The 26,888-nt window shown below is 37.3% G+C and overlaps 1 protein-coding gene across 2 annotated transcripts; it reads left to right on the top strand.

Annotated features, from left to right (window-relative positions):
* The first annotated feature begins 20 nt into the window (after positions 1-20).
* LOC123322999 lies at positions 21-26,887 on the top strand. Of its 2 annotated transcripts, XM_044911163.1 has the most exons (19): positions 22-407; positions 1,929-2,038; positions 2,983-3,114; positions 3,172-3,226; positions 3,465-3,538; positions 3,674-3,886; positions 3,950-4,080; positions 5,775-6,125; positions 8,184-8,443; positions 8,499-11,357; positions 11,820-11,983; positions 13,317-13,480; positions 14,938-15,923; positions 17,673-17,905; positions 19,045-19,098; positions 20,521-20,694; positions 20,798-20,924; positions 20,981-21,082; positions 23,611-26,887. In XM_044911163.1, the coding sequence occupies exons 1-19, from the start codon at positions 311-313 to the stop codon at positions 24,291-24,293; spliced, it is 6,969 nt and encodes a 2,322-aa protein (XP_044767098.1). In that variant the 5' UTR covers positions 22-310; the 3' UTR covers positions 24,294-26,887. The 2 variants fall into 2 exon arrangements, with proteins under 2 accessions (XP_044767099.1, XP_044767098.1); XM_044911164.1 differs by lacking the exon at positions 19,045-19,098 and having other exon boundaries at positions 21-407.
* Position 26,888: the final 1 nt, after the last annotated feature.

Genomic DNA, 26,888 nt, shown 5'->3' with positions numbered 1-26,888 from the left:
GATCTGACAGTTGACTTTTAATGGGAAGTGCGATCAAGTGAGGAAAAGCGAAAAGCAAAAATGTTTTGAATGAGAAAAATCAACATTAACCAATGACTTGGAAGATACTTTGTAATTGAAATCAGTTTTGAAATCTACAAGTGATATGGAAATAGTTTGAAAATGTAACATTTCTTGGTGATCCTACCGACAATATTCCTAATTTCTGACATTACAGTGCATTTAGTGGGTTGAACACAAATAATCAGTGTTTATTAATGAATTGTGATCGGATATAAATAATGTGTTGATGTGGGACTATTAATGAAATATGGAAAAAGTATGGAAGTTCATGTGTTTGTGTTTAGTTGTCTCATTTTTTAAATTATGTAACGGATTGCCAATTCATTTGGAAAGTACCATCCCAGGTGAGTGTGGTGACTCATGATTGCATTGCACACTTCCGTGGTCATTCATTATTTGATTAAATGCAAAACAGCTGTCAACTGATGATAAACTCTGCATATATTATCACCCACAATTTTGTGAATTTGGTACTCAAACATGTAAACAGCTACTGCTAATGATAGAATGTAACATTTCGAATAAAAGTATGCTTGAGATCGAGGTTCTGCAAATGCCCAAAAATGGTCAAAATCATTGACTTTTTCGATAAATTGCGATAGCATGAATCAGTTGTATTGTTACCATTTCCAAACAGTTTTGGGAAATAATTCCAGACCAGAGAAACAATATCTACACATGCAGTTTTTTTATTTCTGGAAAGACTAGGTTGTTCTTCCACAGATTCCTTCAAATAAATTTTATCTTATTTCAATGTGATTGAATAGTGTGGATTATTTAAGTTGGGACATCTAAAGAGAATACTTGAATCCCTTTAGTAGAGACAAAATTAAAAAGGTTTCATCCTGCCAGATGAAAAAACAGAAAGAATGAAAGGATGTATATATTTTGGGAGATAGAGAGTTATAAGATAACGAGAATAGACAGAAGATATCACAATCTAATTCGCAGGATGTTGATATTACTGTCTGGATAACTAAGTTAACTGAAATATGTCCTGGGTGTGATATTTATTTTCAAATTTTTTGATTTAGAAGGTTGAAGGTCCTATTTCTATATGATTGGGAGAAACATTTGGAGGAAGAAATAAAGTATGGATTGTACCCTCCATAAAAAGTGTACATTTTTAAAGTCAAGCTCAGGTTAGCTAGTGTTTGATTGAAAATCCACATCAACATTGGCATACTTGATCTTGAGGTCCTTGAAACATATATCTCAATACTATTTCAATTCACCTCCAATTTCCTCCTAAAGTCTCCATTTTTAAAGTAGGACTTGATAACATATGGTTATTGTATGTATGTACTTCAATAAAAGTCTTTACAATTTGTTGCTTATACATACATTTCTTGGAATATCCGAAAAGTTAAATTTCTGACAGTTTATATCGAAGCTGAAATATTAGGGTCTCAGCAGAAGAAATACCTCTAATTACTGGTTACAAACTTTTAACATCCCATATCCCATTTGACTAGGAATTTGTCTGAACGCGCGATGTTTTTGCTTAGTTTCTTCTTTTTTTTTTAATCATTTGTGTTACTTAAAAATTCTTCACAGAGAAGTCTTTTCCTAGCGATTTACCGAAATAATTTCATTAACTTTATCCTGCAATACAGTTCATTTGTTAACTGTCTACCTAGACGAAATAGGAATGTTGATTGAAAATTATTAAGTCTGTGGTTCTTCATCATAATCTTTTCAACGGTACGAAATCGATTCTTGTGGGTTCCTGGATAATTACATAACGACATGCATGTCGAAATATTTCCAATTAGCAATTAGACAATTTTCAACACACACACACGTATCAATTAATAACAATTTCGTATTTTCACATAAGGAAATTTCATTATATTTTTTTACAGCTGATCCATCGGTGGAATTACTATCTGAGGTCATAGTTATTCTTTTAACAGTGTGCACTGTTTTATTATTGGTGGGCTGTCTCTGCTGTCATCGGCCCAGCGGATTCAAGGTAAGATGAATCCTTTCAAGATTTCACGTTTTATCTTAAGTCACGTTCGGGTTGCACAAGAAGCATTTTCGGTATTGCGAAAAGCTATCGGCAACGATTTACATGAAATATACGAGGTCCCTTCATCGCCAGGAGCGTTTGTTTTGCGACAGCTCAATTATTTTAATGCCTATCCCCCTCTAATTTTTTTTTTCGATTTAAAAAATGTTATGCATGCGACTGCTGTTTCTGAGATATTTTTCGCCAATTTCTAACAACCTTCGAAATGCATATGATGAATTTCTTAATATAATCCAAGGGTTATCGCTGTAGGATCAGCATTCATTCTTTTGAGAGAATTTCGAACGATTTTTCGGATATACTTCTGCCTGCTTTATATATTCGATTCGTTTTCCCGTATTTTCTCCATAATAGTTGGATAGAAGGCATTAATTTTATTGCTTTCTCTGTAATCGTTTCCGTCATTCTATTATTCATGACTCACTAACTACTTGAATTAATTTTCTCTTTACCTGCTATCTTAAGGACGATAAAGAGGTAGGTGTTGATTCATCTTTAAGTGTAATTCAGTTGGAAACGGTTAATAAATAACAGCAGTCAAAACGGGTTTATTGACGATGCATTTTGGCTTTTTCCTGATTTTTTTTATTATTTATTACCTCATCCAGCAAACTGTTATAAATCCTATATCCGTTCGTAGATTTATTCAAAATAAATTCAACAAACTATAAGGATTTTAAAACACGAGACAAGTAACATTAAATTGGATGAGAACCGACCAGTTATTTATGAAAATCATGTATGGAAAATGTTTTTTCCTCAATTTGTTCATTGAAGAAAATCTCATTCTTGCATTGATCGTTTCTTACGCCTCAAACGTTGGCATAATCATTTCATAATTCGTGGATAATTATCTTGGTTATTTATTAATTTTTTCTTGGTAGGAATTCCGAGATAGTCCTGTAGCTGTATCGACTGTGAGCAATGTTGATAACGGCTTAGTCAATCCCTCAGCTGAAGGCGCTTTCACAATATTCGCCCCCCTAGGACAAAACTTTTCATCGTCCAACGATAGGGTAAGGCACCAAATTCTTCAATGTGAATTATGAAATTTATGCAATTTTTTTTTACAGTTACGTTTAGAAGAAGAATATAGCTATGGTGATATCAACGTCAGCTCCTGGTTTAGTAAGTATAATACTGAACGTTTTTTTTTTCTGTGTGCAATTTTCGAACATGAATCGGCGTTTGAGATTTACCAAAAATCTGACTAGAATGACGAAATAATAGTTTTTTTTATTCACATTTCTTAACATAAATTTTCTACCGGATAAGTCTGTTATCAGAGCATTTCAACTATGTATTTATGAAAATGTTCTCTACTTTTTTCTGATCAATATATAAATACTCCAATGTGTGTTTTCAGATGAAGGAGTGTATGATTTCCCAAGGACCAAGTTGAAGTATATCAAAGAACTTGGAAAAGGCTGGTTTGGAAGTGTGAGTAACAAATTCCTCTTCTACCATTTCTTGATTATACAGGGTGTAAAAAATAGTTGCGAAAAAGTGTAAGGGTCACTTGTCAAAAAATATTTATATCAGAAACACTTGTGTTAAATTTGTTATTTAAAATAGGTCGTCGAGGGTACAGCGCAAGATCCAGAAAACCACACTTGGACCCCTGTCGTCGTTCGCATTCTGGACTCAACCGCTTCCACCAAAGAAAAAGTGTTCTTCCTTCACGAGGCCGAAATATACAAATGCGGAAATCACACGAATCTTCTCAAGCTTCACGGCAGGTGCCTGAATTCTGCACCGTATCTCTTGCTTCAAGAACTCTGTACTCAGGTAAACGAACGACAGATCCTTCGAAATTGATATGAATTCAAACAAATTTTTCTTATTCTACAGGGAGATCTCAAAGGATATCTCTTGTCCAATAGGGGTAACAATAATCTTCTAGTCTCCGAGTATCCGTTAATATGGTGCTGTCAGATAGCCTCGGCGTTGAAGTTTCTGCACGAGAAAGGATTAGCGCATTCGTGAGTATCTATTCAGAAGAAGGGAATTGATTGTGTGAAGGATAATTATTGAGATAGGCTTTCCTAATTGCTCGCAATAAATTCATTGACATTTGCAATTTTTGAAAAATGCTATTTCCAAGATGAAAATCTAAACGAAAAGAGATAGGCCTTCGAAATTGCTCCCAATAGATTCAGCCTGTTAGAAAACCTATATTTTCATACCAAAATTTCAAATATCTGGCCCAGTATAGGAGAAATTTTTTTTTTTTTCAATTTTCATTTTCGAGTTGACTTCGCAGAGCTCTCTAGAGTGCAATTCTCTATTGAATCATCAACTGTTTGGTTTTCTAGAATTTTCAATACAATTTCTATGCACTCAATATCCTAAAACACTAATAGAACATCCTGATTTTCAAACAAAGTAGCAAATAGGTCATTTTAGGGGGGTTTAACCCCTAGGACATTTTTGACCCAAAAAAATCGTGATTTTCGAAATCGAGTTTTTGTGCTAGGATGGAAGCCTAGGCAACGTTGATTATAGAACCGAAGATCTCAATTGGATCGGAGGAATATACCAGGAGATATCGCAGTTTGAAATTTTGCAACTTTTGAAAAATGCCATTTCAACGATGAAAATCTAACCAAAAGTAGATAGACTTTCGGAAATGGTGAAAATAGATTCAGCGTGTTCGAAAACCTATATTTTGATACCAAACTATTAAATATCTGTCACCGTGCACAAGAAAATGATTTATTTTGTTTTTCCATTTTTCATTTCGAGATAATTTTTAAGAGCTCTCTGGAGTGCAATACTCTACGGAATCATCAACTGTTTGGTTATCTCGAATCTAGAAAACAACTTCTATGCACTCCATATCCTAGGACACCCTGATTTTCAGACAGAGGAGCAAATTGGTAATTTTAGGGGAGTCTAACCCCTTGCTTATTTTTGACCCAAAAAATCGATATTTTTGAAATTGAGTTTTTGTGATAGTATAAGACCTTTGTCAACGCTGATTATGGAACCAGGAATCTCAATTTGATCGGAGGAATATTACAGAAGATATCGCAGATTGAAGTTTGCAATTTTTGAGAAATGGCATTGCATTGAATCTTCTGATCCACCGCTCTACTAAGGTGCCTACAGATCACTCTGACGTCACGCGGGACCACGTCATAATACGTAGGATTCAAACTTCTAACATATGAATCGATTTCAAGCGAATAATCCGTAATAACCGCGGTTATTGCTAGTTTTGCCCTTGGTTATGTCCCTTCACATCTTCTAACCTCACTTCAATAATCAGAAGTTTAACCCAGCTCTCGAGTATGGTTATCTCCGGATATCTGCGGTCCAAAATGGTGACGTTGAAGGGCTAGTACATGACGTCACGATATATGACCAAAAGCGCTTAAATGCAGTTGGTTATTGTTGGTAATTACCAATGATGACCAGGTTATTCGCTTGAAATCGATTATGATTTTGTGTGGAAGCGTTCAAATTGTTCTGACGTGACGTGGGAATGCACGTTCCACGCGCAAAATCGTATGTGACACTTTTGAATCATGCGCAGTATGACGCGTTCCTGTCAGAGGGCTCTGTAGGCACTTTTTGAAGGTAGATTTACTTTTAAACTTGTGAAATTGCGTCTCTTGCGTACACTTGGCTTGAAATACTCCTTTCTATTGATCCTTTCTCTTCTTCCTTGCAGGGATCTGGCGTGCAGGAACTGCCAGCTGACCTCCAACCTCACCGTGAAGCTGGGCGATTACGGCCTGTCCTCCTCCAAGTACCCGGAGGACTACTACGAGGGCATACCGACGATATCGGTGCGCTGGTGCGCGCCCGAGTCCATAAAGCACACGAGCACCACCATCCAGCCGGAGCGGATCACGAGAGAGGCGAACGTCTGGTCGCTGGCCGTGTGCTTCTGGGAGATATGCGAGTGCGGCGCGAGGCCCTACGCGGACCTGTCCGACGACGAGGTGGTCACCCAGGTGTTGGGTAAGGCGCACGTGCGTCTGCCGCGGCCTTCGCGGATCGTCCTGTATACCGACTACATGTGAGTTATCCAGAAATTTTTGGTTTTTATTGGTAGAGAAGCAAGTGTTGGGAGTTGTAATTGATTTTTGGTGTTTGACAAGAGATGGAGTGGGTTGTACTTTGGTCCCACAGGGACTCTAACAAGTGGCGACAAATGTGGTCTCGTTTTTGCAAGAATATGGCGGAATTGGTCACGTGATGTGACGTTACCTAATACGCAGATCACAGCATTGTAATCTGTGCTTGTAAGCCACCATATTCTCGCAAAATTTCCAATTGTCCCCACTGTCATGTTAAAGTCGCTCTATTTTGTCCATGGTCCTCTTCTATCAAATAGCCACAATATAACTGCTGTCATTAGACGTCAGTTTCATTATCATTTCGTCTGGTTGAATGGTCACTCTGTAATTTAACGAATATGTCGAATTTCATAAAAGAAAATAGAACATCCAGCGATAAACTAGCTTGGTGCAGAAACTGCAACCTCAAATGGAAAAAAATTATCTTCAATGATGAACCTATTGGGAATTCAAAACAAGCGATACGCCCTCTGGTGGCTATTTTTGTAAATAAAAAGTTAAGGCACTTTTGTCATTTGTTTGTTTACATCATAGACCTAATAAAATAAAATGTATTATTAGGTCTATGGTTTACATCGAGGAACGTAGAACAATGACGTAAAGGCATTAACTTTTTACTTCGAACTGTCACCACTATGTCGCTGCAATCTACATTTGAATTCCCAATACTCCATTCACTTTCATTTTAGCATTTGGTTGGCCATGGAAATTTGACACATTTCACTCTGTATAGTACAAAAATGTGGGTTTATGACGCTTGTCAAAACATTTTTGGGTTTTAAATCAACGCTATGTTGCCCGTTCTACGTAAAAGTTTTTGTTATTACGTATTTCATCACAAATTGGAATCTCTTCAGAAAATATATGACGAACATAATTGATATTTATACAAACTGATTGAAGGCATCCCAAATCCAGTCATTTGCTTGGAAAATACAAGAGATCAGTATAATATCATAATATGCACTAGCTTGAGGAGAGTTAATGTTCGTTATCTTCTTTGGCTAAAGTTTGAAAACGTTACATCAGTTGTAGATTTCAAAAATATTAACCCGAAGATGAAATGCATATGATGCAGTGGTTGGGAATGGGTATGTCCCGAAGGAATTAACAGATAATTACAAGAATGTTAAATTCTTCAACAAATATCATCTTGCATCAATATAAGTAAAAGGAATTAAAGGAAGTTTCAAGTCAAGATGAACTTCACCTTTGAACAAAAATTTCACATGAATAAACAATTAACAGGACAACTGGCGAGTATTTGTGGCTGTTCATCTTAATACATTGATATAATGATAATAATTAGGCATTTATTGGTACCTTAAGACATTTACAATGTATAGGACAAGTCAAATGAAAATTAGAAAAATCAATTTTCGGGAACTTATTCTACGATGACATTCATCGAAAATCCGGTAGTAAACTTTTCGCATTAATTCACTCAAATGCCACCACTTTTTTTGGGTCTCCCAATAGAAGGAAATTTTTTGTCGCCCTCTTCATTCACAATTTTTCTGATTGTGGAAATATTCATTTGAAATATAAGTCGTTTATATTCATATGAAACATTATGTAAATTCTCTTACATTGAATATATTCGCTACCGTCTGACGTATTGTGGATTTTAGAATATCAGGGTATAACTATTTGAATGAGCGGACCTGAATTCTAAATAGCACTTCCTGAAACCCTGTCTCTTTTTTCAATCACTTTCGGCATTTTCGTAATAAAAATTGATATTAGTTCTGGTTACAAAAACTTGAGAAAATTATTTCATGGCCAACCGACTGCTAAAATAAATGTGAATGGAGTATAGATTATGTTTAGGCAATTTTTGAGGCTTCAAAATTAAAGGAACTTTTAAATTTATTTTGGAACTGGTGGTCAGACCCAGGTATATAAAAAATTGTTGTTTTCTATGCCCTGTATTTAGCAAAAAGGCAGGATATCCGGATTATCTGGGAATAACCTAAACTTGACAATTCGTTTCACAGCTATGGTCTAATGCAATCCTGCTGGCTAACGCCAGAATCGAGGCCTACCTCGACCCAGATCTACCTGACCCTCACGGACCTACTCCAGGTGTTCACGGTCTGTAAATCCGAAAGTAAAGATACAACCAGTCTGGAAGGATCGCAAGAATCCTTCGATTTGCGTTGGAATTCCCTGAAACCGAACAACGCGGGTAACTTGGAGTTTTCCAACGATAAAACCGAGGTCAAACCGATGTCTCCCAGCATGAACAACCTCATAGGTGAGTTTTCCTCTTGAAATTTCAATTTTCCATGCTTGAAATCTCAATTTCTCAGGTTCCTTGGATGACATGAACAGGTCAAGGACTTCGGAAGAAGACAACGCTCACTCAGTCCTCCTGCCTGGTAAAACCGACCAGAAGTTCGAGTTCGAATTGAGCACCCATTCGAAAGAACCTCTCGAAACGGACAGCTTGGACGACAGCATGGTCTACAACATGCGCAGGAGCAGCAGCAGCGAAACGGAAGAGGAAAACTGGAAGAGGAAGATAGAAAGGGGCGCCTACACGGAAAAAGTGCGGCAAAAATCCAGATCCGTGACCGACCTGATGGTACTAACCCACATCGATTGTTCAGAATCGGAGTCCGAGACGCCCCAACCGAGTCTGGATCACAGGGTGAATTACAAAAACGTGCGGTTAGCGCCCAAACATAACCTGGAAAGTGCAAGTTACGTGCACGGTAGTGAGGGAAACTTACTTAGCGTCCAAGACGATTTCCAGGCCGAACTTAGAAAATTACAAGAGGGACATAGGGATAGTCTATTTTTTGTACCTGATAAATATAGTCAAACTTTAAGAAATGAACAAGTAAACAATAATTTAGATGTAGATAGAGATATTCGCCTTGGGGATTCTTCTAACGAGAGATTAGTGAAAGAATTAAGCGGTACCAGTGACATAACACCGGTTAACCAAGTGTACAATGTTTTTAACGTTACCATTGATAACCTGAGTCCGATCCATGTAGTTAAATTGAACGAGATCATCAATTTGGAGGAATCTCTAGAGTTCGGTGAGAATAAGACTTTCATATCTTACGAAGTACCAAAATTGTGTGATATTATACAGAATAATTCCATGGTGGCCACCTATCCGGATAACTTAGATCCATCTTGCTTGAACGGTAACCAAGATGAAAATTCCGAATCATATTTTTATGACGATGATATACGCCCAGAGAATATCGAAGAGTCCAGTGTCGAAGAAACAGACATCGGCCACTCATCCTTACAGTCCAAAGAATTATCTCTTCGAACTGAAGATAAAAATAATGATTCAAAACCTGATAATTCCTTCCCAGATAACTCAGTATCGCCACATTTTTCTGATGTATGTCCACCAAAAATAGAAGAGTCCAGTTTGGAACAAACAGAAATTGGCCAAACATTCTTACTGTCCGAAGAACCATCTCTCCGAAATAGTGACTCGCCAATGGAAAACTCACGTCATGAAATCGGATCTAATTATACTGAAGAAGTTATGGAAACAGAAAAACAAGAAGTACTGGTTGTGGGGCTCTCATCGAAAACGATAGAAAATAATAATGATTTAGGTACCATAGATGAAACTTTTAAGACTGAAGAATCTCATGTTGATGAAAGATATTGTGAAATTAAAATAGATGATAAACATGACATTTTAAGTGTTCCTGATAATGAAATAATTTGTGATGAATCAGTATTAAACGATGAAATTGTATTACATTGCCAAGAAGGGGTTTCGATGGAAGAGAATCCGATGAAAAATGAGGAGATTGGAGTGAATCAATCGTTCGTAAGGTGTGAATCTGAAAATCATTCTATGTCTGGATCAATCGAAAGGGAGGAAATAGGTTCTGCTAGAGATGAAAGTGGAAAAAATATAGATAAAGGAATCGAGAATGTCCAACTTGTGTTGAGTCCATCCGAAAATTTCGTAAATATCGAGAAAGTACAGAATTCAGTCGAAAATTATCATGTGCCAGAGAAAGAGGGTCTTGAAACAGAGGAAGGTCCAGTTTTGAAACTCGAAGAAAGAGATAGTATGGACAATAAGCATGTTGGTACAGCAGAATCGTTGGATGTGTCCCCAGCCGATTTAGAGGACAGTTTGGAATCGGTAGACGAGGAAAAGGACGTGGTAGAATCCATCGTGGTATCGGAAACTTCGAGTCTTAAGAATAGGAACACTTTGGAGGATTTGTTCGTTTTCCAAATGGGTGAAAATTTGAATTCGTTCGAAATGAATTCCCAGATCTCGGATACGGACTTTTCTTTAACTCCGGAGAGATGTATGGAGAGTATGGATACAATTAATGAAGAAATCGATAGTGAAGAATTCCCACAACCTAAAAAACACGAAGAAGAATCAGTTTCGAAGAAACGTTTCATGAAAAAGTTGGGGGACATGAAGAAAGAATCGATTAAGAAAGTTCGCCAAGAAGACGCTGGAGCCAAATCTTTCCAAGTGCCAAAACTGATGGATCTGATAGAAAATAACGATAAACTGATGGATTACATAATAACCAACTACGAATCTGAGCTGCACGACGATCTCAGCTGCGAAAACACCGTCGTTATCGAAAAATCCGACGGGGAGAGAGATTACCCGGTGATCACTTTCGACCTGAGCAACTCCCAGGAGGCTGCCAGTCCTAACTCGTTAACTCACCTGAACGCCTTCAGCTCGCTCAGGACCAAGCAGAAATCGTCCCTCGAGTTGATATCGTCCTCCACGCCCTGCAAGAAGTCCAAGGAGGCCGATTCGGAGGGTACCAACGAAGGGAACAACCTCAACTACTCCCTGGAGACTTGGGACAATTTTCTAGGTAACGCCATCGATACTCAGACCATCAGGAACATCAACGATCAGACCGTCGTCTTCGAGAGCCTCAATTCGGAGCCTCAGAGCTTGATCTTCATCGAGGCGGACGGGGGCGACTCGACGGTTACGCCTCCCAACAGCGATATGGAGCTCAGTTTGGAAGGGGGCTTTCTGGAGGACGTCTACAGCAACCAGACCATCAACATACAGGAGGAATGTAACGAACTCAACAAAACCTTCGAGGTTGAAGAGTCTGAACTGAATAAAACCTACGATGTGTCTACTCTGGAAGGGTCTTTCTCTATGGAGGAGTGTGCTTCCGATGAACAGGGTGAGTTTTTACATTCGCATTTGTTAAACGTTGAAAAAATCCCGATTTTCTTAAGTATATAAGTATACTGTATACCTAGTATACCCCACCAACTGTTTACTATGAGGTTCATGCCCACCCAATATAGAGTAGTGATATTAGGAGGATGAATTTTTGATCAAAAACTAGGAAGAAGGGTGTATTTTCAATAAAATTTTATCAGGTCCCAAAATATTGTCTTGGTAGTTGGAGGTGTGGTCCACATCTTCGCTGTATATTATGGCTTTTTAAAGGCTTTTAATTGTTATAACTCGAAAAGCATACCCTCAAGCACATGTTTAAAGTTTTAAATAAATATAAGGTGAAAAATTAGAGTTATAGATACTGTTTGTTCATTCGAAAATGCTTATATTCTCTGCCGTCACCCTGTATCTTACAAGACAGTAGTGAATTTCAAAATTGTGGCATTAATCGAATTTTCAGACGAATCTGGCACTTGGGACTCCAGTGGCGGGTGGTTCTTACACCCTCAGTCCAGTGGCAGCGTGTCGGGCCAGATAACCGAGCAGAGGGACGTTAGATCGATGGATGATGAGATACTTGCCGCTCTAAGAGGGGAATTATTGGCGAAGTTGCCACATGCACAGGTAAATTTATCGCGTTACATGAAACGAAGCAGCAAGCAGTATTTCGTCGTTTTTTTTTTTTTTTACGTATACTGCATTCAAGAATTATTGACATCTCGGGTGGCTATGAGAAATCGAATTTGCGTATTGAGAATCACTGACCCATAGACCAATTATACAGGGTGTTTCAAAAAGTGAGGCTTTTTTTCACGGTCGATATTTTCTGTATAAAATATTCAAGATGACTGGGCTACAACCCCTAGTTCGACAAACTTTCATTGAATTTTTGGAAGGTGACTCGGGCATCGGAAATACGAAACACAACAGAAACTGGCTGGACAATAAATGGTTCGGTGCTTCCGAGTCTATCTGATTAGTTGCATCAGATCGCTTGCTTTGCGGTTGTTCAGATAACAAATGATCTAGGGTCGTACTATGAGCCATTTCAGTAATCATTTTCAATTTTTTTTATTACTTCGTCTTTTGAAAATTTTGTATAGGTGATTTTTGATGAATCGCTTCATTTAGACCTGTTATTCCTTCTGTTAAAAAAAAACTACACCTTTAAAAACACCCTGTGTATATGTCCATGCAAGGACCAGTGGTTTTTTGTAGTGTTGTTCATGTTCTTGATATATCCAAAAAATTTTTGTAAATCATTGTTGCAATTTTCAATATTGATGATTTTGCTCAGAATTTGGGTATTTTTCGATTTCAAATACTTTCTCAGGTTATACAGGGTGAGTCTTTGACTCGTACAATTATTTCAACAATAGATTCTTAAGGTCAACAGAAACACTTTATTCCTATACCATTTTTTTCAAATCGGCGCGGTTTAAAAGATACAGGCTGTTGAAAAACCATGTTATTTTTATTTCTCACAAACGAATGCAATGAATTTCGGAATATACTTTTTCATTCATTTGATGAATCTTTTTCGAACACAAGATATCACCCACGTCTTCCAGTTTTCTCATTATGACAATTACATACTATAAAAATACCAAAATAAAAGTATTCTTCATATTTTCTCGTATAATGCGCCGTTTTCGAGTAATTTGATGTTCAAAAATTAAAAAGTATCTGTGAAATTTATATGATTGCATACTTTGGCTGAATACAACTCTAGGGTTGGCACAGCTCATTATGAAAACTTAAAATGACTATATCTTCTTATCACAGCCGAATCCGAAAAAGTGGTATAGGAAAAAAAGTGTTTCTTTTGACCTCAAGAATCTACTGTTAGAATATTTTTACGAGTCAAAGACTCACCCTGTATACATATATAAATTCGGTGATGTCAATAATTCTTCTAATTTCAACATTTTCTCGTATAATCACGTTTTGTGTGTAGGGATCAACTAATGACAAGCTTAAGGAGAACAATGATGATTGGGATCAGAATGACAAAGAGGAAGTGTTTTTGAGGTACAATGTATATAATACACCTCTGTCTCCTATACCAGAAGAAAGTGAGAATGACGAAGAATCGGACTACGTTTGTACAGCTACAGGAAGGTAAGTTCTTGTACAAATGGGTCTTTGAATCTGCTGCAAAATGGATTTGAAACATTTTCTGAAACCTTCACTCGAGGTTAGAAAATGTATAAAATTGAGGTCTTTCTCTTTGATTAATCAAAAATAGGGTATTTCAAATTATAAAAGGAGTATAAACGACCAAAGATTTATCCATTCGTTAAGTTTTGGAACGAAAATTTAATGATGATTACAGGGTGGGCAAAATTCGTTCTCTACTGAGAGGATCTCGAGAACTATAAGAGCTAGAAGAAAACGAATAACTGATTTCCGAGATTCTCTCAAGAGAAACAAAGAATGGTGAAAACCGTAGCCTCCTACGATTCTTCGTTTTCGAGTTATTAGCAAAAAATGAGATTTTGACGATTTCGAAAAGTTCCCATAACTTTTTTGTCTTTGAAGTTACAGATCTGAAACTTGAACCTTCTTAGACACTTTCATAAGTAGAATCTACTGACAATATATTTTTTTCCAATTCAAAAATAACAAATTCATTATATATATAAATATATTCTTTTGATATAGAGCATTACAATCTTGAACAGCAAACAATAATTATAGCATGTGTATGAGATACAGTTTTAGCAGAGGTTAGCGTAACGGGGTACCATACAAATTGGTGTATGATACAAGAGCTTAGGGAAAAACCTCAGTAAAAAAACCCTTTCTCCCCGTGAGTGTAGTGGATTGTAATTGTTCACGAAATACGCTGAAATATTCCATATTGAAAGACATCTCGCACTGCAAAAATTGATTCTTTCTCCAACAAAAAGGAAAATCTAGAAAGTCTTCTCCAAGATACCAGAAACTTTTATCTGAAATAAAGAGAAAACAAAAGCAGAAAAACGTAAAATAATAAAATTAGATTCAATATGTCAGATTGACCTAAAATTGACAACCCAATTCAAAAAAGATTCGGAAACTGCATGTATAGCTCTAAAACCATCCTGAAATTTATAAATTGGACAATGATTAACTAGATGATTTATGGTTTCTTCTGGTTCCCCGCATTCACAACTAGGGCTTTCAACTGAATTCCACCTGAAAAGCATACTATTGCAACGTCCGTGACCTGTTCTTATACGAAAGTTTGTATTTAAACAAACGCCTAATGATTCGAAATGAGAAATTTTTTTTAGCTCGTCAGTGGATTTTACGTTGAAAAATGCCTGGAGAAGGATCAAGTTTCAGATCTGTAACTTCAGAGACATAAAAGTTATCAGAACTTTTCGAAATTTTCAAAATCTAGTTTTTTGCCATTAACTCAAAAATGGAGAGTCGCAGGAGGTTACGGTTTTCACCACTCTTTTTCCTCTGAAAAAGAGCTCAGAAATGTGTCATCCGTTTTCTTCTAGTTCTTATAGTTCTCGAGATCCCTTCAGTGGACAACGAATTTTTCCCACCCTGTACTATATCCTTCTGATGAAACCTTTTTTCAGCCCCGCCTCCGGCGCCAGCGACGATTGGCCGGAGAAACTCCTCGAAAACGCGGCTCCCCAGGAGAACGACAGCCAATCCCTCAAGGCCCAGGGCCTCCACCACCAGCGCACCCTCAGCCAGGACTCGTACTGCTCCAACGACACCCTCTTCAACCTGGAGGACATGACGTACGTCGTGGCCGACCAGGACGACGACGAGTCCGACAAGAACGCGGACCAGTCCAAGAAGCTCGAAGAGGAGCGTATAAGACGGGACGCGATCGACTACTTCAAGATGGGCACGGCTGTCGGGATGCCCCTCGCCAGTCCGGTCACGGACCTGGAGAGCCCGCTGGAGACGGCGCCCGACAAGGCCTTCCTCGAGGATTTTCTGGTTAGGGAGAGGGAGCACAGCGAGATGGTGTCGGTGGTGGTCACCGAGCCGCTCGAAGACGATTCGCATTCGGCGCCAAGGGATAAGACGGCCGCGCCGCTGCCCTCTCCGGACGATCACCCTTGGAAGCAGCTGTCCGACTCGCTGTTGCGGAAGGGGCTGCTGGAGGCCGACCACAAGGTCGCGGACGAGGAGGAGAGCCCGGACTCCACCACCTACGGAAACAAGGATCACGTCTACGTTAACCAGGAGGAGGAAGAAGGGGAAGAAACGGAAACGGAGCTTTACTCCAACGTGATAATCGAAGATGATCTACCTGGCTACGTCGAGGAGGTCCCGGACTCTTCGATGTGCCACAACAAGAGCACGTCGTCGGATCACGTCTACGAGAACGTGGACCAAAAAGAAGAGGAGAAAATCGCCCTGTATACGAACGTGGATGCGGACTGTCTTCCAAGCTACGTCAACGTGGACAAGGAGGCGGTGGGTGCGGCAGTGTACGAGAACGTGGAGGGCGTGGGGGACATCCTGAACGAGGAGGATTACGTCAATATCACCAATCTGGAGAACGCGAAGATCAGCGCTGATTTGGGGAAAGGAGGTAGTCTTGAAGGTTGGTATATGAATGTCCTTTGTACTGCTCCACGAAAATTCAGAAATTTTGAGTCTGTCTCAAGTTTCCATTTTTTTCACCAATTTTTCAAATATGAGAAATCTAAATGTTTACTCACTTATCTAACTAATTTTTTTCCCATTTCTCTCCAAGTTTCACAATTTGTTTTAAGTATTTGTGGTACAAAATCATTTCACTCAAAAATTTAAAAAACTGAATGTCAGTTAGGAGTATGGCCTTCTCTAACATTAACCACAGCCTGACAACGACTTTGCATATTTTGGATCAGATTACAGTACAGAATTCAAAGTATCTTCGGTCAGTGCATAGATAGATTATCATGCAGTGTGGTCCAATGAAAACTTAAAACCTCGATTTTCCGGTTTTACGAGGATATATTGGAAAATTCTTAGCCTACTATAGAACCAAACGAAATTTCAATGTCAAAATATTTTATTACTCAACATATTCTCCTCTTAATTGGATACATTTCTTACAGCGAACCTGCAACGTCTCTAGACCTTCCAAAAAAAAATTTTCTTCTTGCTCTGCAAATCAGACCTGCACAGCTCTTATTACCTCCTTGTTGGAAGAAAATTTACGACCTTTTAAACTTTTTTCACTTGAGGAAATATATGATAGTCGGATGGAACCAAATCTGTTAGATAAGGGGGATGTTCTAGTAATTCAAACCCTAAATCCCGAATTTTTTGCATGGCAACATGAGATTTGTGTGCAGGGGCGTTGTCCTGCAAAAACAAAACACCTTCGGATAGCTTTCCGCGTCTTTTCTCTTCAGTTTTTTCGCGTAGAGTGGTCAGTAATATCGAATAGTAATATTCGGTTATTGTTCTACCCTTATCCAAAAAATCAATCATGATTACTCCATGGCAATCTCAAAAAACTGAAGCAAGAACTTTTCCAGTAGATTTTTGGACATGAAACTTCTAAGATCTTGAAGAACCAGAGTGTCACCATTCCATCGATTGTTGCTTTGTTTCTAGATCGTGGAAAGTGTACTCAAGTCTCATCCATAGTAACAATTCGGTTTAAGAAGTCTACATCTATTTCAAATCGAGCACAGATCGAACGTGATGCTTCTACCCTTGCACGCTTTTGGTCAACATTCAAACATTTGGGGATCCATTTTGCAGCAATTTTTCTCATGTCCAAATTGTCCTGAACTATATGATGAACTCGTTCGTATGAAATATTCAGTGCTTCAGATATCTGTTTTAGCTCAATTCGACGGTCTGATGAAATCATGTCATGAACTACATCGATATTTTCGGGGACTGACACAGAAACTCGCCTTTCCGATCGGTCATCATCTTTAAAGGAAAATTTACCTCTTGTGAAGCTTGCAGTCCAATTTTTCGCGGTCGCATACGAAGGGCATTGATCACCAAGGGTATTAAGAATATCTTGGTAAATCTGCTTATCTCTTAACCCTTTTAAATACAGGTACTCGATGATGGCTCGATACTACAATTTTTCGATTTTCACAATTTCGGTGGACATCTTCTTTCTTTTAATTTATTGCGTAACTCTGGTTTACAATTTTGACCTCTAACTTCACACTGACACTTCTAATGAGTTATTGTTCGTTGCTTTGGTAATGCAATATTTTTTTATGCATGTAACTGATCTAGGCTAACTAGATATCAATACATCCTCGTAATTCTTCTCATCCCTTTATTGATTTGAAGGAAAATTCTGAGGAAACATTTTTTTTTCTGACTATTTCAGGAGATGAAAATCCCGAATATGTCCAACTGGACGACGATCTGATCATAAGAAGCGGAGAGGAAGATCAGGACGATCAGATCTTTGGAGTTTTGACCGATATCAGATTCAGCGGACCGGGAGAACCTCACCTTATGTCGACGTCCTTCAGCGAGAGCAACGAAATGCAGAACGAGCAAGACTGGGAAAGTGGCTCGGACACCAGGTCTAGTTCTAGCGGAGAATTCATATGGAGGGTAAGCATTCGACGTTGTTTTGTGACGATTCATTGTTTCCCATGGAAATTGACTAAACGAAAAGTTTTTTTTTTTTTCTTTACCATTAATTGTTTAATTACTCAAATATTAATCGTGAGCTGCTGCTTCCTCCGAAATTATTTTTTTCCCATATTTTTTATCACATTCAAGGTAGAAAAAAAATGATAATGATAATTGCAATCGCTTTTCAAGAAGTATTACTATGTTTTTTTTCAAACTCGGGAATATTTTGATGTTCAGTTTCCTTTTTGCTCTTCATTTTTTATTAGTTATCCAAATGATTAAAATTTTGGTAACATCTTCAGGGTGAGTCTTTGACTCGTACAAATATTTTAACAGTGGATTATTGAGGTCAAAAGAAACACTTTTTTTCTTTACCGTTTTTCCGAATCGGCTCGGTTTAAAAGATAAAGGCTGTTGAAAAATCATGTTATTTTTAGTTCTATCTCTTAAACGGTTTTATCGAATGAAATGAATTTCAGATTATAGTCTTTCATTTATTTCATTAATCTTTCTCGAACACAAGATATCACCCAGTTTTCTCATTATGACCATAACGTACCATAAAAATACCAAAAATTGAAAGAACCCAACTCTTGAAACCAAGTTGAAAAAATGAATATTTGAACGTTTTGTAAAATATTCTCCATATTTTCTTGTATACTGCACCGTTTTCAGTAATTTGATGTTCAAAAATCAAAAAGTATCTGCGAAATTTGAAAAATTGGGTACTTTGGCTGACTGCAACTCTGTTTAAAAGATCCACAGATCTGTAGTGTCGCAGATTTAGCTTGTTTTTCTGAAGGGAATTTCGTTTCACCAGGGGTGGCATAGCTCCTCACAAAAACTCAAAATGGCTTTATCTTTTTATCAGGGCCGTATCGGAAAAAAGTCTTTCGACCTCGGGAATCTACTGTTTAAATCTTTGTATGAGTCAAAGACTCGCCCTGTATATTTCAGTATATGATTTGGGAAAAGTTTTATCCAAATTTGAGTTACGGCCTTTATCATGCTGCTGTTGTAAATATTTTTTATGTTGGGGAAGGTTTACCATCGTTAGGGAATAATAAATGCTTGTTCTTGTATTTGTGCTTCTATTCCCATTTTCTTTTTCTTAGGAGGGCGAGCATGAAGAGTCCCTCAAAGCTCTACAAGCCCTCCCTCAAGACCTGGTGAGTTCTTGCTTCGATAAAAATTCGATGAATAGTGCTAAAAGCTTTGGTTCGTTAAGTATACAGGGTGTGAATGAATAGTTGCGAAAAAACTTAAGGAGATGGCATATGAAAAGCATTTTTCTTCTTAGAAACCAGAAAACTGACAGAAATTAAATTGAGCCGACATTCTATGAGATCGAAAAGGCAATAAAAAAATTTTGCTGGTAATATCGACACAATATCTGATCAACTTCATTTCTGTGTTTTTTGGTTACTAAGAAAAAAATTAAAAATTGTTTTTCAATTTCTATCTTTAGGGGGCTGCTTAAACAAAAGAAGTACATTCAAGACACACACTTATTCTGTTACACCCTGCAGTTTCAATTTACATTTTCAAGAATTTCATTGCAAGATCAAAATAATCGTGAATATTACACTGAAATCTTCGAGCACAATTCATCCAGTTTCAATTTATTTATTTATTTGCATGCTTCTCGTAACTGATTTGCGAAAACTTTTCGAAAATTCACATAATTCATTCCAGCTAACTCTAAATTCAAACTAACACTAATATTCCAAATTTTCCGAATTGTCATTTCGAATTCGTTAGTGGTTTATTATTTTTAATCATGGTCAAACTGTTTTTTTTTTTCAATAGTTTATCATTATGCGATCATATCATGATAGCTATTATTCACGCTGATGACCAAACGAGACGTAGTCGGCAACTTTCAATATTGCCTTTTAGGCATTTAGAATTGAGGTCACTTGAGGGTAAACAAACCATCTCTGACATTTTTATCATAAAACTTGTAAATAATAGTCGGTTTTCCATCATACAGAACTTTCTGTCAAAGTCAGCTGATCAGAAATGCCCTATAGCAATAGGGAACTCTAACGATTTGTCAAAATCAGCTAAGCATTCGCTGTCGTGGGGCACACAAGCTTTTCCCTCCATTGATTCGTATGTTGTTTTGGTCGAGTATTGTGTTTTGTGCATATTTTTGGAAAAATTGTTCTTCCCTACGTTAGATTAGAGTGATTAGACTATAACTTTCTAAGAAATGCCTCTTTACACTGATAATAAAAAGCTTTGTGTGCCCCACAGTGATGAAGGGTCAGCTGATTTTGACGAATCGTTAGAGTACCCTATATGTTCAGAGCTTGTGGTTGATAGACTAGTGAATAATGGCTTATAAATCACAAGTGATTAATGAAAATTATTTGAGCATAATATTTTATTTTCAACAGTTTCTAAGAGTCAGTTAGACCCAATATATCGTTTCCAATGATGAACAGATTTCTGAAAATGCTTTCGTTATCATTTGTTAGATTTTGTACCGTTTCAATCGATCCCGAGAATTTTCTACCGCATGTGTATCGTTATTTCGCTCATTATTTTGGTCGTTTCTGTGCATTGAGACTTATTATTTCATTTAGTTGGACGACATTGAACCGGACAAAGGATCCAAAGAGGAAACATCAAGCGAAAGCAGCTGTAGCGACGATGAGGGGGAATGTCCGGAGTTTATCCCCAGCGCTTGGGATAAGTATGCAACACCCACAAAATCAGCCCTTAGGTCTCCCGAGAAAACTTTGGAAAAAGAGGAAAAGGTAATAAATTGCTAGGTTTCCCTAAACCAGGAGAAAATTCGGAAATCGGAGCAAGCTCGAGCAACCGGTCTGCCAGTCGTATCAATAATGTTTTGTTTTTTAGAAAAAAGGCGTTTGGTTCAAAAAACAAAGATATCATTGCGTCTACGAGTACCCCAAAGAACCCGAAAGTCCAGTTCTTCAGAGTTTCGATTTGTGGAACAATCCCCCACCCGCCACATCATACCCAGGTAATTTAACCTCGATTTTCTTGAATTTCAAGTGAGAGAATTTTTTTCCATCGCAGAATGGTATTTCGACATCGATTCCAATACCGAATTCAACGACTTCACCACCACCACCAACTTTTCCGACGGTGACGCCTTATCCACAGATTTCACCACCACAAGTAAGTATTCCATCAAATTCTCACCTACGAAAGCGCTAAAGGGCCACAAAAAAAATATGCCACAAAGCATTCGACCAATTCTAGCCCCACTACTGTCTTGCATCTAAGAATTCTGACTTGTATCTCAGAATCCCGACTTGTAACTCAGAATCCCGACTTGTAACTCAGAATCCCGACTTGTAACTCAGAATTCCGACTTTTATCTCAGAATCCCGACTTGTAACTCAGAATCCCGACTTGTAACTCAGAATTCCGACTTGTATCTCAGAACTCCGACTTGTAACTCAGAATTCCGACTTGCTAAGTCGGAATTCTGAGTTACAAGTCGTAATTCGGAGATACAAGTCGGAATTCTGAGTTACAAGTCGGGATTCTGAGTTACAAGTCGGAATTCTGAGTTACAAGTCGGAGTTCTGAGATAAAAGTCGGAATTCTGAGTTACAAGTCGGGATTCTGAGATACAAGTCGGGATTCTGAGATACAAGTCAGAATTCTGAGATGCAAGACAGTAGTGGGGCTAGAATTGGTCGAATGCTTTGTTGCATTCGATTGTTGCCTAATCATGTGAGCAAAATGCCCTCCGTAGAGCAGATTTGTCTTATTTAAGGCATGTATAGGCACATTTGGGCCCTTAACCTACGCCTATCCTATCTCTTTTCTTTAAAAAATTTTAATGGACGTTATTGATTCTGACAAGCTCACAGAGCTTCTAAGGGGTTCCTCTTAACCTACGAGGAATCAGGATAATGCTCTCGCGAGCACTTTATAGGAATTACTAAGGACTAACGGACAGTTTCATAATCAAACTTAAAGCCCCTTCAATTTTGAAGCTTTTCTTTAACCCTACCGAAACTGACACTAAACGAAACTTAAAGTGACTTTGAACTTGATTGTGAAACTAATTCAAATTTATTTTAGCAGTCGGTTGGCCATGAAATAATTTCCTCAAGTTTTTGTAACTAGAACGAAGTTAGGTTGGCACTCATGAAATGTCGTTAATGTCATAACGCCGTTGCCACAGCTAATAATAATTTTTATTACGAAAATGCCGAAAGTGATTGAAAAAAGAGACAGGGTTTCAGGAAGTGCTATTTAGAATTCAGATCCGCTCATTCAAATAGTTATACCCTGATATTCTAAAATCCACAATACGTCAGACGGTAGCGAACATATTCAATGTAAGAGAATTAATATAATGTTTCATCTGAATCTAAACGACTTATATTTCAGCTGAATATTTCCACAATCAGAAAGATTGTGAATGAAGAGGATGACAAAGAATTTCCTTCTATTGGGAGACCCAAAAAAGTGGTGGCTTTTGAGAATTTTATGTTTGAGTGAATTAATGCGAAAAATTTACTACGGGATTTTCGATAAATGTCATCGGAGAATAGGTTCCCTAAAATGGATTTTTCTATTTTTCATTTGACTTGTCCTATACAATGTAAATGTCTTGAGGTACTAATAAATACCTATAATTATTATTATTACATCAATGTATTAAGATGAATAGCCACAAATACGCGCAAGTTGCCCTGTTACTTGTTTATTCATGTGAAATTTTTGTTCAAAGGTGAAGTTCATCTTAACTTGAAACTTCCTTCAATTCCTTTTACTTATATTGATGCAAGATGATTTTTGTTGAAGAATTTAACATTCTTGTAATTAACTGTTAATTCCTTCGGGAGATACCCATTCCCAACCACTGCATCATATGCATTTCATCTTCGAGTTAATATTTTTGAAATCTACAAATGATGTAATCCAAAGAAGATAACGAACATTAACTCTCCTCAAGCTAGTGCATATTATGATATTATATTGATCTCTTGTATTTTCCATGCAAATAACTGGATTTGGTATGACTTCAATCAGTTTGTATAAACTTCAATTATGTTCGACACCTATTTTCCGAAGAGATTCGACATTGTGATAAAATACGTAATAACAGAAACTTTTACGTAGAAGGGACAACATAGCGTTGATTTAAAGCCCAAAAATGTTCCGACAAGCGTCATAACCCCACATTTTCGTACTATACAGAGTGAAATGTGTCAAATTTCCATGGCCAACCGACTGCTAAAATAAAAGTGAATGAAGTATATATGTAGGAATTTCGATAAAGTGCTCGAATCACTAAGCAGTAAGGAAGGTTTTGAGGAGTTCCCAGGAGCATAATTCTCGGGAGTACAAAAATACTCCAAGTGCTTTCACAAGCACTGAGCACGAAGCTTTGGGACAGCTCAGCTATGGTGCAACCGAAGAGAAAAATAGAATATACCATTTCATTCATCCAAAATTCCTCCAAGAATCCAAAAATACATTCACGGATCAAATGCAAAAAAACAAGAGTCATTAGACCTATTTTAGCCCTCCTCTTGTATCTCAGAATTCCTACTTGTAACTCAGAATTCTGACTTAGCAAGTCGGAATTATATTATACATTTGGATTTTTTTTGTGTGTGGCCCTTCAGCGCTTCCGTACTCACCAGCATGACAATCAAATGTAATTTATTGTCACTTATCAGCTTTCAACAACGAGTTCTTCGTCACCGGTTCCGCCACCCCGTTCGATATGATGACCGGCACCAGTTCCCAGTTCTTCCCCGGGGGCGATCACTGGTCCGACACGTCGAAACTGAACGAGAACACCACGCCCGACAGTGGCGTAGAAGACGTGACCCCGGGTAGCATGGACAGGCTCGATTTGGCGGGCATGGCTCCCTCCAACGTTCCCAGCCTCAAGCTCCTCTCCGAAGCCGCCTACGCCAGGTTGAAACTGAAGGCGAAGGAGAACAAGACCAACGAGATCCTCGGGGGTTTGAGGCACACGAGGAACAAACTGAAACTGGACCTACCGTCCAGCCCCAACACGTTCACCGCCAACAAGACCTTCAATCTGGAACCGAACGTCGAACCTGTGGTTATAAGGGAGAGACCGGCGTTCACGACCTTCGGAAAGAGCAGGTTTCTTGTGCAACATGTTGATACTCCGGACAAGGATGCGACCGGGAGGAACGTTTGTTTCGAGGCGTTGCCCTACAAGCCGATCGAGAAGAAGGAACAGGAAACGAAGACGAAAAAGGTGAAAAAGGAGGAGGAGAAGGGAGAAGCGAGTCTGTTGGATAGCGCAGACGAGGATAGCGGGATAGAGTCTAGCACCTTAGAGAGGAAGTCGTGTGATGCAGGTAAACTCATTGTGGATTTGTAAATAAGAACCGGTTTTATTTTTATCGTTACTATTTGTAAATTTTGTTAATTTTAGATCTTTAATATATTGTTCATTGTGTTTTTATGTTGGACATTGAGAAAGGTTTATTATTATTATTCCGTATAGTGTGGTGAATTGTGATCTGAGTTGGTTCGTTTGATTTTTACTATCGAGTAGACCTTGTAACATATCCTTTCATTATGATCTATCGACCTTGGCAGAAATGGTTGAAGTGAATCTCACCGCGTGTGTATAATGATTTTCTGGCGGTTATTCGTTATCTGCTCTTGTATATCTAATCATGTGGAAAGAATCAATTAATCGTTGTTTCCATCAGAAGTGATTTTAATTATTTTTTTGCTATTCTCTAAATATTTCTCCGAAGATTCAGATTTTTACTTGTCTGATGGTTTAATTGTTCTCGGTAATAATTGTTTGATTTATACAAGGTGATTCAACGTTTATGGAAACCAACCACCATTCTGCTCTGAAAATTTGCATGTTGACCTTTTCAATAATGAACATTCTCCCCGAAACATTTTTAGACCTCTACAACTTCCAGTTATACAGGAAATAATCTTACTACTTTCTTACTTCAAATGGCACACCCAGTAAATCTTTCCATCGTTTGATAGCCGATTGGATGGCAATTTTAACAGTTGGTCATACCTTGGGTTAAAACACAACCGTTTGTAAGTTATTGGGATTCTCATAAAAAAACTGGTGAAAACCTGTGGTCAGATTTTTTGAAATATTTCTGCTGAGGAGGTTTTTTTCCAAAAAAAATTATACCATTTTCAATTTTTCTATTATGAAGTAATATAACACTGTTTGGGTCTAAAATATACAAAGTGTTTGTAAGAAATTGAGTTGGACAAATCATATTGATCAAAACTCATGATTTTCAAATTACTACCTAATTATTTCAGTTGATTTTACGTAGAAAAAGATAAAGGGTTACCTAAATAAACCCTCTACCTAAAATGAAAAATAAAGAGATAATTCTAAATGTTTCCATTTTTATTTAGGTTACCCTACCCCTTTTTCCATGTAGAATCGACTGAAAGTATAAAATATAGGTAGCAATTTGAAAATTTTGAGTTTTGGTGAATTGGATTTGTCAAATTTGATAATCTTCTCATAAACGCCCTGTACATTTTAGGTTCACACAGCAAATAGTGCTGTAATACTGCATAAGAGAAAAATTTTAAATTGATTTGAAAAAAAACTCTTCGCCAAAAATATCAAAAGAAGTATTACTTAACATTTTCTCCATTTTTTTCACCTAAATCCCAATAACTCTAAACCATTAAGTTTTTATCAAGGTCTGGTATACTGTTGAATGTTGAAATAGATGTCAAATCAGCTTTCTAATAATGCAAACTATACTGGGTGTGCCATTTGAATTAAGGTAGTAGGTCTGAAAATATTAAAGAGAATCACCCTGTATTTAGTCAATCCGACATAGATATATTCAAAATATCCAAACTGATTACGCCACCCCAGTTACCAGAATGAACCAAAGAATGATTTGATTTTGTCAGTAAAGTTCTTATGACACTATCTCAAGTTGTACATGATATTTTTCATATTATAATTCTAGATTAATTTAATTTATTCTATGAAATTTTATATTCGTGATGAATTACAGTTTTTTTCGAAATGCGTTTGCAATTGATAAGGGAAAATATAAATATGTATTTTCGAAATTCTTTTAATGCGTCATTATTTCAGTTTGAGGATATTTCCTGTAATTTTGGATATGTTTATGTTTTTATTTTACTCAATACAATATGCCTATGATGATTTTCTATAGATCACTTGAGATGGAAACAAGTTATTATTATCACGATTTAAAATGCATCTCATATTTTAATCATATCAATTAGTTATAAGCTGTTAATTTTTCAACTTCCAACTATTCACATTCTTGCCTAGAATACTTCATAGTGCCAAAAATTTGATTTCTCAATGTATATTTCCATTGTAATAAATATTTATTTTAGGTTTAAAGATGCTTTGTCTATAACGTTCTCGAATATACCCAACTTATTTCATTAGCGTCCAATTAACTTTCTTGAAATATGCACCACTTTTTTCGATTTTTTTCCCAGTATTCAATCTTTTTGAAATCGACCACTTGCCTATTTCATGGTTTTTCATAAAATTGGTGGGTCGTTATATGTATAGGGTTGATTTTATTCTGATTTCAATTCAAGGGGTTTTGTACCTTCCAATTTTAATAATCATTTTTGAGTATATCTTTGTTATTGATATATCAACTGAGAAATTCCAAGAAAACACGATTCACTCTTCATTATGTGATAACTGTTGAAACTAGAATTTAAGAACTTAGACGTAGCTCCATTTGTATCCTTTTTTACAAGTGCTACACAAAATTGATATCTTCCAGGTTGAATATTATATCCTTTGTATGCTGTTTATCCTCATGATATTGTGATTAAGACTTTCAAATTCTTGTAGGTGATTATTACTTGTAGTATATGTCCGTATCGGATCATGTGATTGGTTGAATATTTCTTGTATTAGTAGTATTGTAGATTAGTCAAATATAATAAATGTCTAAAAAAGTTC

The sequence above is a fragment of the Coccinella septempunctata genome, chromosome 1 (assembly GCF_907165205.1).
Source record: "Coccinella septempunctata chromosome 1, icCocSept1.1, whole genome shotgun sequence".
In the NCBI taxonomy this organism is placed as follows: domain Eukaryota; kingdom Metazoa; phylum Arthropoda; class Insecta; order Coleoptera; family Coccinellidae; genus Coccinella; species Coccinella septempunctata.
Note: the sequence above shows the minus strand (reverse complement) of the source record. Positions and strands in the feature narration are given on the sequence as shown.

Bases quoted from the DNA above. Each gene is read 5' to 3' on its own strand.
- LOC123322999 (XM_044911163.1), top strand. From the start codon at position 311: ATGGAAAAAGTATGGAAGTTCATGTGTTTGTGTTTAGTTGTCTCATTT. The intron at 19,099-20,520 runs GTGAGTTCTTGC...TATTTCATTTAG, and splicing joins AAGCCCTCCCTCAAGACCTG to TTGGACGACATTGAACCGGA. The intron at 20,925-20,980 runs GTAATTTAACCT...TTTCCATCGCAG, and splicing joins ACCCGCCACATCATACCCAG to AATGGTATTTCGACATCGAT.